Source organism: Bos grunniens, chromosome 9 (assembly GCF_055505025.1).
Source record: "Bos grunniens cultivar Pamir isolate PY7600 chromosome 9, Bosgru_T2T1.0, whole genome shotgun sequence".
NCBI classification, from domain to species: domain Eukaryota; kingdom Metazoa; phylum Chordata; class Mammalia; order Artiodactyla; family Bovidae; genus Bos; species Bos grunniens.
Genome location: NC_141173.1, coordinates 63,350,589 through 63,365,122, shown reverse-complemented (window position 1 = coordinate 63,365,122; position 14,534 = coordinate 63,350,589). Strand labels below are relative to the sequence as shown.

General features: G+C 38.1%; 1 protein-coding gene across 12 annotated transcripts in view; it reads right to left on the bottom strand.

The window, feature by feature from the left end:
- The window catches only part of RARS2 (arginyl-tRNA synthetase 2, mitochondrial), a 90,954-nt gene that overhangs the window by 37,876 nt on the left and 38,544 nt on the right, over positions 1-14,534 (bottom strand). For all 12 annotated transcript variants that reach the window (XM_086317807.1, XM_086317796.1, XM_086317797.1 and 9 more), the window contains 3 exons: positions 10,763-10,818; positions 7,810-7,893; positions 5,088-5,164 (listed from right to left, as the gene is read on the bottom strand). In XM_086317807.1, coding sequence (XP_086173933.1) covers positions 5,088-5,164; positions 7,810-7,893; positions 10,763-10,818 — 217 coding nt within the window. The remainder of the gene's footprint in view (positions 1-5,087; positions 5,165-7,809; positions 7,894-10,762; positions 10,819-14,534) is intronic.

Below are 14,534 nucleotides of genomic sequence, written 5' to 3'. Positions count from 1 at the left end.
AGCCTTAACTAGCATTTAACAATCTGCCTGTAAGCATACTATATAAAACTATTAACATTCATTAGCATACTAGAAAAGAAAACTTTTTCCTTTGAAGTAAAATTTATACAATGCATTTCTGAAATTACACTTTTCCATTTACAGTTACTTTGAATCCACTACCCTCAGAAAGTATGTATTCTGAAGACAGCCCCCTTCTGAGGTTAGATCCAGACTCAAAGGGAATAAAAAGGAAATTTTAAATTTGCATTTGATATGTAACAGTGTGGCTGAATTAAAGTATTTTTGAGGATGGTTGAAGAAAAGTGTTTTTGAGGATGGAGATGCAATTTTTCTTTTAGGTTACTAGACTGCAAAAGCCAGCTGTATTACTAGTTAAGAGAATAAAATAAATGTCTGAGACTTCCTGAAAGGAGTATTAATCGTTCCTTCTATTTCTAAATGTTGGCATTGCCAAAAGGCATGACATTTTATTTCTAATTTAATTAATTATAATCAGCTCTTGGGATGATCTGCCCAAATGAAAGAAATAAGTGTGAAAACTTAAAGTAGCAGACAATGCCCTCTCACTCCCCACTCAGTCCTTAAATTTGATTCTTGAATACATGAGCCGCATAGGCACAACTGAATTCCTTGACGCAGGGTTCTAACCCCACTCCTGGTTATTTTTGTTTTTAAAACTGAAAGTAACTGCTAAGGATGGTTAGCATAACTTTGACACTAAAGATTCTTTTATCTCAATATTCGTTTGTCCTCTATCTTAAAATGCATTTAATTTTGATCTCATATTTTAGAAAATAACATATAACAAATTCCTGACTATAATTCAAACAATCTCATTTAACGTTTCATGTATTGATCAGAAATTTCTCTGGTTGGGACCAATTCCTAATATTAAATGAAATATCAAAGAAATTCAAATTCATGTTACTATAATTTAATATATCAGTTAAAAAAGTAAAAACTTCCTAGGTAAAAAAAGAAATCATTTGATGTAACTAATGAATTAATGACCAAACTTCTCCTCATTAGAACATCATTAGCAGCATATAAACAGCATTTTATCATCCCTTTATCTTCTTTTAATGTCTGGAATTTCTGATTTTTATTCTCTGTGTACATATAATTACATTCATGGTATCTTACACCTCTGTCAAAGGGTGGCAGTTGCCGACTTGTTGTGGGTCACCATGCACATGCCTAATAAGTACTGTTCTCTGCTGAAAAACCCGTTCTTCCCACATTTCAGTGGGGTGAGACGATGACAGAGCCCTTAACATGCAGTCTGGCCTTGCTCGGTATTTCCATTCTTGTTCCAAGAACACCCAGAGAACAACGGGACCTGTGGCGCTGTCCGAGGGGAGTAAGGGTGAGGGACAAAGCATGTGGCTTTGGGGAAGACATCACGAGCAATGGTGAAGCAGGGAAGTTGCCAGGAGAGAGGAGAGAATTGCCTAGACTGAGAAGGGCCTGAGGGGAAAACTCCTGGGGACAGTGTGGGCTGGGCAGCCCCTCAGGTGGCGGCAGGCCCTCACAGGGCAGTGGTTCACAGTGTCCCCACACATGGAGGCTGGTCTCCGGGCCTCTGGGACTGAGACCCAGCAAGACCTCCCAGGTGAAGTCTGTCACGCAAGCAGAGCTGGGTGCCTCCAGGGCATCATGTAGGCTTGGATCCTGGGCATGTCAGTCACGAGTAGTGTGCACTGAAGCCAAGAAGAGGTCTCGATAGCTCCCTTGGGATGCACACAAGAGCCTCTGTGTGACCTGGGAGGTGGAAAACCCCAAACCTGACTTGAGTTGGCTCCCACCACTCTCAAAAGTGATCGCTGGGTTCAGACTCAGGTTTATAATTTAAAAGCTATTTCTTGTAGCTGTTATAACAAGTAAAATCCACCTCAATCACAACAATCATTTTCCCTGAAAAAAGTAATGTGGATTAAACCAACAGATTACATTTGAATTCAATTCTTTAAACAGTATGAACTACTAACTGCATATATAATCCTATATATGTCTAGAATTGATTTAGTCTTGATTTACTTTGAGAAATTGTTTTGAGATTCTGAAGTCAGAAAAATATATGGTCTTTTGATTTTAAAAAATGGGAGCAAGTAAACATTATCACTTTTTAAATTGGTGCTTTGGTCCTGCCTTATCTTGTTTTTATTATTTTGCTACTGATACTGGGAAACTCAGGGCAAAATCTCTTCTTACATACACATTACCTAGTAATACATTATCTCCAACTTTCTATGTCTTTTTTGTTAAATGCCCATCACTGTGATTACCTCAAATCCTTTTAGAAAAGGGGCAGGGTAAAAATAATGAACTACTATAGGGATCATTCTGAAGCTTTACAAATGCCAGTGCTAGGGGACTTCCCTGGTGGTCCAGTGGTTAGTACACGGTGCTTTCCCTGTTGGTGCCCAGCTTTGTTCCCTGATCAGGGAACTAAGATCCCACAAACTGTGTGGCATGACCAAAGGGGAAAAAAAAAAACAGCCAGTGATAGGGTACAAGGCTAATGAATATTGTATTGGCATATTTACCTCTTATGAGAGGCTGCTCATATTTCAGAGAATCTCTATAGTTCTCAAAATACAATTAATATGCAACATCAATGAGTGAAGCTCTAAAATCTTCTGCAGCAAAAAACAAACAAGCAAAAAAGCCACCAAACCAAAAAACCGAAAACAGAAAAAAGTGACTGGGTTCTATGTTCTTAAAGGTACAGAGTTAGCTTTTATTAAGGTCCATTCAAGTAGCTTAAATCTAGGAACTCTGAGAAATTACTTTTAAAAATCATTAAAACTGAGTAAATGATGACCCCCATATACCTATGATTTAGATTTAACATTATTAACATCGTAAGAACTATTTCTTTTACATTAGTAGGAAGGCTTTTTGAAAAGTATTCCAAAACTTACTACTACTGTTTTCTTTGAATCAATAGTGTGAATTTTAAACAGCAAATATATTATTTAACTCATCAGCCAATTTGGGGGAGGGGAGGAACTATTAAAAGCCACTTCTCTGTTTCGTGAAAAATTAGTAGAACGAGGAAAGGAAAGGTTTCGAATGTTGGCTGAAAAATAGTCCTAGGTCAATGCACAGCATGGCCAGATGTCCTGGTTAAAGAATGACTACAGGTGCAGAGAACAACCATTTTAAATAGAGCAAAGCACAAGCATGGAAATGTAGCAGAGAAATGACTGCATTAAATATTTTCATCACAGAAAACAAATGCTAAAACTATAATATAATTTCTAACCTGGCTAAGAAACTGAAACTGGGGGAATACTGATCATGGTGCAAATTAGAGGCACCCAGGCCATGAAATCTGCTCCTGGATGGCCAAAGCCAAATTTAAAACAAATACGCCAGAAGACAAACTGTGACAGCTAAACTACTAATTGTGCCTGGGGTACAGCAATTTAATTTTGAAAGAAAGGAGAATGCTTTGTAAATAATGACAGCCAGTGGAAATGACTGGCTCAGAAAGGCACTCTGCAGGGCCAGTGGTGGGGTAAGACAGTACAGCACACAGAGCCCTCTGGAGCAAAGTTGCCTGTGGTGGATTCTTGGGCTTGGCACTTGGGTTCTTCACCAGTAAACTGCATAATAAGTTAGATTTTGGACAAATGCTAAATAGTGTATCCTATGAGAGTTAGCCCTTCCTTGGAGCTTTACAAAAGGTTTCTTTATGCCGTAACTTAAACAGAAGAGGCAAATTCATTGAAGCATTTACTGTAAGGCACTGTGTCTGAGGCTGCAGATAAAAGACCAAGAAGACAGATCCTTCCTCTAAAAGAGCTCCATCTGTAACTTGAGAAGGAAAAAAAAGGATTTGACCAAGGTTCAGGTTTTTTGTTTAGAAACAGGACAAAATCATTAACATTTGCTTACCTCTCAAAAAGGGACAAACTTTCTCATTTATATCAAAAGCTGTTGCTGGAAGTAACCTACAGTGACAATTGTAATTTTAAATGAAACTGGGTCCGCAAAAATAGCACAAAGATGGTAAAAAATCTTCCTGCCATGCAGGAGGCTTGGGTTCAGTCTCTAGGTCGGGAAGATCTTCTGGAGAAGGGAATCGCAACCCACTTCAGTATTCTCGCCTGGAGAATTCCATGGACAGAGCAGTCCATGGGTTTGCAAAGAGTCACACACGACTGAGTGACTAACACTTTCACTTTCATAAATCAAAACATAGGCATTTAAAATGCAAGTGAGGGTACAAACTCAGGAGGAAATCACAAATGTTAATGATATTTAAGAATCAGATGTGTTTTGTTATATTTAACTACAAAATAATATAACAAAAATGAAAACTAAGCGCTCTCTGTGGCTCTGGCTAGAGAGGTAAAGCGTCGCTTGGCAAGTGCTCTTCCTCACACACAACCTTAGTCTGATCGCCCATATGTCGCCAAAGTGGCTGGTAGTATCTGTGCTCCTTGTCAGGCCCAGAGATAACAACTGGGACAATGAAAACGAAACACATTTCTGGACAGGAAGAGCTTTATTGATAAGCTCCAGGAAGAACTGAGGACAGAAAAGCAGAGTGAAGGGACTAAATGAGGTAGAATGGAAAGACGTGCACATTGGGCAAAAGCCAGGAAAAGGAGCTGAAAGACGAATGAAAAAGGACACACAAATTTGGAGAGACACATATATGCCTTCCTCTACAACAGAACAAGAGCAAAAACATATATACTCATGTTTCCTCAAGTCTAAATGAATTATAGTTATTAGAGCAAAGGAAGCTGCAGTACATAACAACAAATAAAAGCCCAAAATAATTCTTTGCTGAATCTGATATTCTGTGTGTTTATGCCAAGATTCTATACCTGAACAAATACTGTCCCAAATCAACTAAAATAGTAATAAAAGAAATATTTGGATAAGAAAATTAAAGTAAGTCCTTAGTAAAATATAAGCAATATTTTCAATAATTTTGGGTCCTTGTTTTAAGAACAGTTTTGTTGTTTGTTTTTTTTTAAAGCCCCTGGGAGTAAAAATGTGTTACCAAGCTGCACTGTACTCTGAAAAAAGATGAAGCATTTTCTAATTTTTTTTTGCCAACTTACTTCAAAGAGATGCTGTAAAGGACTGGACTGCAGTTTTTCTTCATAGCCAAACAGCTGGAAGCCAGTTCCCAGAAGACCTACCACAATAATCCATAAATGAGAAAATTTAAAAATGGAACAGAAGAGAACAGTCATGGCAGGGAACAGGTATGCATCCTAAGAATATTGCAAAACACACACTATCATGTCCTGCTACCCATAAACTGACACAAGTCAAATTCAATATATTGAATCACAAATTAAATATATATAGAAGGGCTCACTGAAATTAATTCCACAGAAACCAAAAGACTGTGAGCTCAAAGGCAGAGTCTGGGACTAATTTATCTTTGTGCTAACAGTGCCCAACACCTACCTCCCTACAAGACATCAGTAAAACAAGCATTTATTGAGCAACTACTCTGTGGAAGGACATCGTGCTACCAGGCACTTGACACACTAGACACTCAAAATTTGTGAAAAGACAATGATAGGAAGTGATTTCAAATATCTTTTAAAATTTGTAGATGTGAAAATAAAGATAGGAATCAGATTAGTGTTACAATTATTAGTTCTCAACTGAAAGTAAAACTCTGATTACTCTTCTCATTCAAGGTGACAAAATGCTTTTATCTGGCTATATATTTGTCTTTCACTTGCCATTGTTTTGTTTAAGTTTTTGGTTTTTTTTTAGTCTTTTGTAAGTTCAAAATTCAGAGATGGTATTAACTTGAACTTTTAAAAAAATAATAGTTGAGGTTTGAAGATGACAATGAAAATTCTCAGTACAGACTGTGAATATTTATATTCTAAGATATATTGAATATTTCTATTCTAAGATATTTTGCTAAAAGGTGACCACAATTTTGGATTTGAAGGATATATGTAGCCTGGGCCAAGAGTAATTTGTTTCTATGTCAGTTATGTAGCTTCAGATCTAAAGAAGCTATTGCTGCTGGGCCTTGCTAATGTACATTTTTCTATACAGACTCAGCAGAAAGTGGAATGTTACTAAACACAGGGTAGGTAATCTTTGGAGCTTAGACAGGAACTACAAGGATGATTAAAATAAGTACCAGCACTATTCACTTTTAAGCAAAAGCAAATGTGATCATGATTCAGGGTCCTGGGAAGTTGGGTGTGAAAAGACACCCAAAGCATTCTAAAGAAATGGAGACAGGAAAAATAAAGGCCAATTCCATTTGACATTAAACCTAATACATTTTCAAAAATTATTTCTGTACTTAAGAACTGTTGGTCACTTTTAATATGGGATAGGTGAACAGCCAAAATTAAAACTCTTTAACAATGATGGTTTGATGGAAATGTCGACAGACCATTAACCATAGTAGTCCTTTAGAGAAAAACCACTACAATAAAACCTTGCAGCTAAAATTTAATGAATATCATAATCACATATTTGCTAATGGCTGTGAAGTGCCTGAATCAGTCAAACTCATATAAAGTGGGTGCCATCTATTAAATCTGACTGTTGAGCTTAGAGCCTAAAACTCTGAGTGCCCACTGTGAGCTGCAGGTGGGTTTTTAAATGCGAGGTGTATTTTCTGTTCCTCCACAATGAATAGGAAGGACACTGTTAGGGTCAAGTTCTATTCTTTTTAGTGTCTAAAAAAGATTTTTATTAACTGAGAGGATAACGCTCGTAAGAGAAGATCATGATAAATTTATCTTTCAGAAACTCTGATTTCATTTCAGTAGATATGGAACATGGTATTTAGTACTGAAAATGTTACTTAGCCTTTCTTTTGGAATAGACTGTGAAAGACTTCCCAAGACAGATTCTTTCATCATTCTGAGTGCCTATAATGTGCTAAGCACGATGGATACAAAAATAACTAAGACATAGCCCATGCTTTCAAGAACATTTCACCTAGCAGGGGAGAGTAGCATGCAAAAGAATACAGTAAGAAGAGAAGCCCATTTGGGTAGAACTGGATACTAGGAACTTGGTGATGTGAGAAGGTGGGCAAGGGTGTGTCGGGGTGTCAGAGAATGCTTTTCTGAGATGACACAAGGGCTGGATCTTAAAATGCACATGGTAGCTGCCTGAGATTTTAATAAAAAAACTTTGCATTTTACATGCTACTAGTCCTTCCCTACCACATCAACTTCATTTATCTTATCATTCCACATCTTGACTACTGCAGTATATGAGCTGGGAACGGTTCTGAGTAAACTCAAGACATTAGAGATAATCTGTGGCATTCAACTCTTTGGGTCTCATGCTTTTCTTTCTCTTTTCATTTTGACCAATCGCCCACTCCATGACTTGTACAATTTAAGGGGAAGCCAAAATATCCCAGGTTGTTTTTCCTCTAGGCCACTGGCTCAGGCTATGACAAATCCCATTTCCTGTAGGTTGGCCCGGGGAGGCTGTTGAGAAGGGTGTATACCTAGTCTTACTTTTCCTCTAATACTTACATCTACATTTAACTAATGAATGTAAGCTACTTTAATAAAACCACAAAAGTCTGTATTTTTCAGGACTTGTTCTGTATGTATGACGTTTCCTCCCCCCCAAACTTACTTGTATGGTGAGAATTATTCTAATAAGTAAAATACAAGATTTATGGAAAAGAGCCATCAGGAAAAAAACAGGTAGGAGGCACTACTTCATCCAATGGGAGTTTGCCCATATTTTGTCCAGATGATCAAGTAATGTGATATTAAAACAAATTAATCTTAACAATGATGTGAAAAATAAAACCTCAAACTTACTTACCAAACTGCATGCCCCAATCGCCAAGATAATTTATTCTTGTTACTTGATGTCCTAAAGCTTCTTTGAGATTTGCTATAAAATTTCCTAGTAATCAATAAAATACATAGTTTCTCATTCTGTTTTGGCATAAGAACCACCTAATATCAAAGCATAACAGAAAATTCTGTTGACAAAATTTACTTTTTTAAAAAACAAAAACATTTATTATTGTGTTTTCATCTATATTATGGAAAGGGAGTAAAAATTATTTTGGAGGATATAGTTATTCTAAATCTCACAATTTTCATCAACATTAATGGAGGTTATGAATACACAGAGTAACTGTGATTCCAAGTCAATTCCAAGGACAGAAAATAACAGAATCTCAGTAATTAACAGAGAATATATAATTTGGTTGTTCCCTACTTAGCCATATAGTTTTTTTTTTTAAATAGCTCACTCCACCTTCTTTCAGTTATGAAGTCCAACCTCTCATGCTGCTCCCTAAATAATAGCACACAGGAATCCAAGGCCTTCACCTTTCTGTACTGCTGATGCAGGTTTGACATTTGACATCTATTCCATTGTGCATATACTAAAGCTAAAAGTAACAGACCCCAGAACCTCTTGCAGTTAGGGTTCCAGAAGTCATGGGCAATCAGATACACTTTGCTTATGATCTAGAAGGTGAAAAGCAAGTTACCTTTATTTTTTCTGAGAAGCACAGTGGTGGAGGTTTTGACTTTTAGTGGCATCACTACAAGAGGTCCTAGTGTCCTGTCATACAACTTCCAAGGGGAGTGAAAGATAGGATATGGGTGACCTCTTTTGCTTCTCTGAATTCTCGAAGGTACAATAAACCAGGAATGATGGCAGGTTCCTGACTCTGGCAGCAGCAGTAATCGAAGAAAAGGCAGAAGCTCCCTTGATGATGAAGTTCTGTGGTAGTTTTGGGCATCATCTATATCAGCTTAATCCAAAGCGTCTTTAACACTCCCAACAACTCTGCAAGCTATTCAATATCCCATTGTAAATTCCCTCCTGCTTTTACTAGAGGAGATCTGCTGCTGCTGCTGCTAAGTCGCTTCAGTCGTGTCTGACTCTGTGCGACCCCATAGACGGCAGCCCACCAGGCTCCCCTGTCCCTGGGATTCTCCAGGCAAGAACACTGGAGTGGGTTGCCATTTCCTTCTCCAAGACGATATCCAGTTTTCTGCAAATAACCCCTCACCAATAGGCATAGCTGACAAATTACAGTAGCTACTTCTCCAGTTTCCCTACTTCTAGACTTCCCCAAACTCTATAGTCCCAGCAACAGAATTCACCTTTTGCAGATGGTACTCAGACTGTACCCCTATTTTTTTGTAGTACCTTATTATTTTATGTGTGTGCTTAGTCATTTAATCAAGTCCAACTCTTTGCAACATCATGGACTGTAGCCCATCAGACTACTGTCTATTGCTTGGGGATTCTCCAAGCAAGAGTAGTGGAGTAAGTTGCCATGCCCTCCTCCAGGGGATCTTCCCAACCCAGGGATCGAACCCAGGTTTCCTGCATTGTGGACAGATTCTTTACCATCTGATCCACCAGGGAAGCCCATGAACACTGGGGTGGATAGCCTATCGCTTCTCCAGGGGATCTTGCTGACCCAGGAATCAAACTGGGGTCTCATAGCAGGCAGATTCTTTACCAGCTAAGCTACCAGGGAAGCACCTATTATCTTATAAATCCAACTCAATGCTTGAACCTAGGCTTTTGGAATTAGGCTGCTGCTGCTGCTGCTGCTAAGTCACTTCAGTCGTGTCCAACTCTGTGCGACCTCATAGACAGCAAGCTCTGCTCACCCCCGCCCCCGCAACCTGGGGATTCTTCAGGCAAGAACACCGGAGTGGGTTGCCATTTCCTTCTCCAGTAGGAATTAGGCTACCTAATTTCAAATCCTTGCTGCTATACTTTACTAGCTTTGTGATTTGGGGAAAGTTACTTTTGGTGTCTGAGTTTCCTCATCTATAACCAACAGGACTTGATAATTAGGGCTACTGTGAAACTAGTGCAGATAATACATGAAAACACTTAACATGGTAAGTTTCAATAAATATTATCTCTTCCTGGTTCAAGCATTTCCCTTAACAACTGTCAAAAAAGTTTATCATGCTTTACCCATCAATTATTCCTATGCTTTTGACTAATGTAGTTTTTCTTATACAGTATATTTCTTATATTCTTTTTCATCAAGTCCTGTCATTTCCTCTCTTATAATGCCGCTTGAGAACTTTGTAACAAGAGTCGACTGTAGTGCAACATAACCTATTCCAGAAATACGGACATTCTCCAAATCTTTAAAGTATTCCAGTATGGATTAAATCACTTTCTTATAAGTATGCAAAAGACAGATTTCTATACTGGAAGACAGATTATATGAGATAAACTCTAAAGTCCCTTCCAATTCTAATATTACACAATTCTAACTGCAGTTTTAAGATGGGCTACTATATAAATCATGTTTTAATAGAAATCATAAGTCTACTGTACACTCAAACATTACAACCAAGAAGTATTACAGTAATCTTTGTTAGGATAGTCCTGTTTAAATTTTCAGTCTTGAAAACTCAGACTGAGTTTATTTTTTAAAACAAAATATATGGACAAAAAGAATTGGGAGGATAACTATCAATCCCATATAACGGTTTTCATTTATGCATCTTTCAGTTCTTCTTAATATGCATACATACTTTTAACAAGTTAAAATCAAAATATACATACCTGGTTTCTAAGTCAATCTTTTGGTTTTGAAACAAATTTCTTCTTGTCATTTTTAAACCAATTTTTTTTCATTTTGGGATCATATTTAATTAGCATTAAGCTCATATAAACTTCATTTTTTTGTTTCTTTGTCCTTTTACTACTTAAGCATTAAACCAATACTGCTTCAAAAGTCATGTTCAGTATTTTCTGTGAAACTAACAGTACTTACCTATGATGGTAGAACGCAAATGTCCAACGTGAAATTTTTTGGCAACATTAGGTGAACTGCAAGATAATTGTAAAAGTTATTTTTTTCTGTTCTACAAACAAGAATTCTAAAATGAATTAGGTCATAGCTCTATAGTTAATATAATTGTGGACTAAAGCCTTTGGTAATTTTGGACAAAGACAGTTAAAAATTAGACATTTAGAGTACTTCCCTGCTGGTACAGCGGATAAGGATCTGCCTGCCAGTGAAGGAGACACAAGTTCGATCCCTAGGCCGGGAAGATTTCACATGCCAAGGAGCAACTAAGCTATGTACTACAACTACTGAAGCCCATGAGCCTAGAGCCTGTGGTCCACTGCAATGAGAGCCCGTGCACTGCAACGAAGAGTAGCCCCTGCTCGCCAAAACTAGATAAAGCCCATGCACAGCAATGAAGACCCAGTGCAACCAAAAATAAATAATTTTAAAAAATTAGACATTTAGAGCAAAGATAAATTAGATCTCAGAAAGAACCACCCTTAGGGAATTGATCCTGTGACTCAAGAGGTAGTCACATAACATACACAGAAGTGGCACACTCAGCAAGCAGATACAGTAGGGGCTTGGTAAAAAGATGAAGAAATTCAGAGAGATTGTTTTGACACAAACAAGGTACATTATTAGAAATTAAGTTTAGTGCACTAGTTCTCAATTCTTTAGGGTCTAAAAACTATTGTGGACCCCAAAAGAATTTTATTTATATGAGTAATATCTATCAATATTTATTGTATCAGAAATTAAAACAAAATATAAAAATATTTATGTGGAAGGCTTCCCAGGATAACCAGAAATAGAATTTACCATTCCAAATTCTCAAGCAACACATTTGTTGCTCTTGGTGGCTGAGAAGTTGCAATTAAGATTTAACAATACCTAATGCTAGTTGGAGAAGACTCTTGAGAGTCCCTTGGACTGAAAGGAGATCAGTCCTGGGTGTTCACTGGAAGGACTGATGCTAAAGCTGAAACTCCAATACTTTGGCCACCTCATGCAAAGAGCTGACTCACTGGAAAAAACCCTGATGCTGGGAGAGATTGGGGGCAGGAGGAGAAGGGGACGACAGAGGATGAGATGGCTGGATGGCATCACCGACTTGATGGACATGAGTTTGAGTGAAGTCCGGGAGTTGGTGATGGACAGGGAGGCCTGGCGTGCTGTGATTCATGTGGTTGCAAAGAGTCAGACACGACTGAGCGACTGAACTGAACTGAACTGAACTGAATGCTAGTAAAGTAATGCTCAAAATTCTCCAAGCCAGGTTTCAGCAATATGTGAACCATGAACTTCCCAGATGTTCAAGCTGGTTTTAGAAAAGGCAGAGGAACCAGAGATCAATTTGCCAACATCCGCTGGGTCATGGAAAAAGCAAGAGAGTTCCAGAAAAACATCTCTTTCTGCTTTATTGACTATGCCAAAGCCTTTGACCGTGTGGATCACAATAAACTGTGGAAAATTCTCAAAGAGATGGGAATACCAGACCACCTGACCTGCCTCCTGAGAAACCTATTTGCAGGTCAGGAAGCAACAGTTAGAACTGGACAAGGAACAACAGATTGGTTCCAAATAGGAAAAGGAGTACGTCAAGGCTGTATATTGTCACCCTGCTTATTTAACTTATATGCAGAGTACATCATGAGAAACGCTGGGCTGGAAGAAGCACAAACTGGAATCAAGATTGCCGGGAGAAATATCAATAACCTCAGATATGCAGATGACACCACCCTTATGGCAGAATGTGAAGAGGAACTAAAAAGCCTCTTGTTGAAAGTGAAAGAGGAAGAGTGAAAAAGTTGGATTAAAGCTCGACATTCAGAAAACGAAGATCATGGCATCTGGTCTCATCACTTCATGGGAAATAGATGGGGAAACAGTGGAAACAGTGGCTGACTTTATTTTTGGGGGCTCCAAAATCACTGCAGATGGTGACTGCAGCCATGAAATTAAAAGACGCTTACTCCTTGGAAGGAAAGTTATGACCAACCTACATAGCATATTAAAAAGCAGAGACATTACTTTGCCAACAAAGGTCTGTCTAGTCAAGGCTATGGTTTTTCCAGTGGTCATGTATGGATGTGAGAGTTGGACTGTGAAGAAAGCTGAGCGCTGAAGAATTGATGCTTTTGAACTGTGATGTTGGAGAAGGTTCTTGAGAGTCTCTTGGACTGCAAGGGGATCCAACCAGTCCATTCTAAAGGAGACCAGTCCTGGGTGTTCATTGGAGGGACTGATGCTGAAGCTGAAGCTCCAATACTTTGGCCACCTCAAGAGTTGACTCATTGGAAAAGACCCTGATGCTGGGAGGGATTGGGGGCAGGAGGAGAAGGGGACGACACAAGATGAGATGGCTGGATGGCATCACCCACTCGATGGACGTGAGTTTGAGTGAAGTCCGGGAGTTGGTGATGGACAGGGAAGTCTGGCGTGCTACGACTCATTGGGTCGCAAAGAGTCAGACGTGACCGAGCGACTGAACTGACTGACTGAATGCTTCTAGAGCACATTCACTCTCCGACAGGCACAGTCTGACACATTTTACATGCATTAACTCAACAGTCAGAAGAACTGTGATATAATCTCTTATTTTTGATGAGAAAATTGAGACACACAAAGGAAAAAAGATATTGAAGCACATTTGGCAATATCTTGAGGACTCTTGAACCTAGATGATAAGCATACGGGGCTTAATATACATTTTCTCTCTTTTGTGTATGTTTGAAAATTTCTTAAGTTTTTCAGTATTAAAAAAGATATTAATAAGACACAGCTGGTTAAAAATGGCAAAAACAAGAGCTTACTTGTGGTCTGTCTCCAAAGCCTTATTATTTACCTTTTTAAGGGTATTACAATTTAAAACCTTGAACTGACAGATCTGTATACAATTGTGGCAATTATGAAACTATAAGGAAATTCATGTAATCATTATTTAGAAAGAAAGCAAATGTTCTTCTATGGGATTAAATAATAAGTAATCTCCTGCTTCTAGTCGAGAGAGAAGAACAAGGCTTAGGCTTAATTACCCGTCTTCCTTAAACAACAAGAAAACTAGAAAGATTTATGGAACACTGGTTTTATGAAACTGAACAGGACAGTAAAGGACTGTGATCCCTAGGAGAAGGTCAGCCAACAGGGTGACCCTTAGGACTGCTTTACTAGCAAATTCATGAGATGTAGCTAAAGCAGACCAATGTATACCATGAAAATGTTTATATCAGAACAGAAGAAAGGTTTCAAATCAATGACTGAAGACTCTCCTTTAAGAAACTAGAAAGGGAGGCTCAAACTAAATCCCAAGTAAGCAGAATAAAAGGGAGTAATTGAGATGAAGGTTAAAAAAAAAAAAGACAGAGAAACTGTGATATCATTACCGGTAGTGGTAGTTATGTGACCTGGCATCTTTGATAAAACTCATTAAACTGCATGTTGAAATACAGTGATTTGCATTGTACTGTATACCTCAATAAAGCTGATTTTTTAAAAAATACTATAAAAAACTAAAAATAAGCTGGCCATGGATGGGCTGATATTAAAAGAATGTAAGATATATTGTTTAATAAAAAAGGAGAAGAACAATGTATAATGTGTATGATCTCTAGGTGGGTAAGCAAGAAACTGATATTGGTGAATGTCTGCATAAAGAGAACCAGAAGACTGAGGTAGGGAGGACACTGCCTTCTCACTGCACACCCTTTTGTCATCTTTGAATTTTCAAAAACTAAGGTTATTATCTAATAAA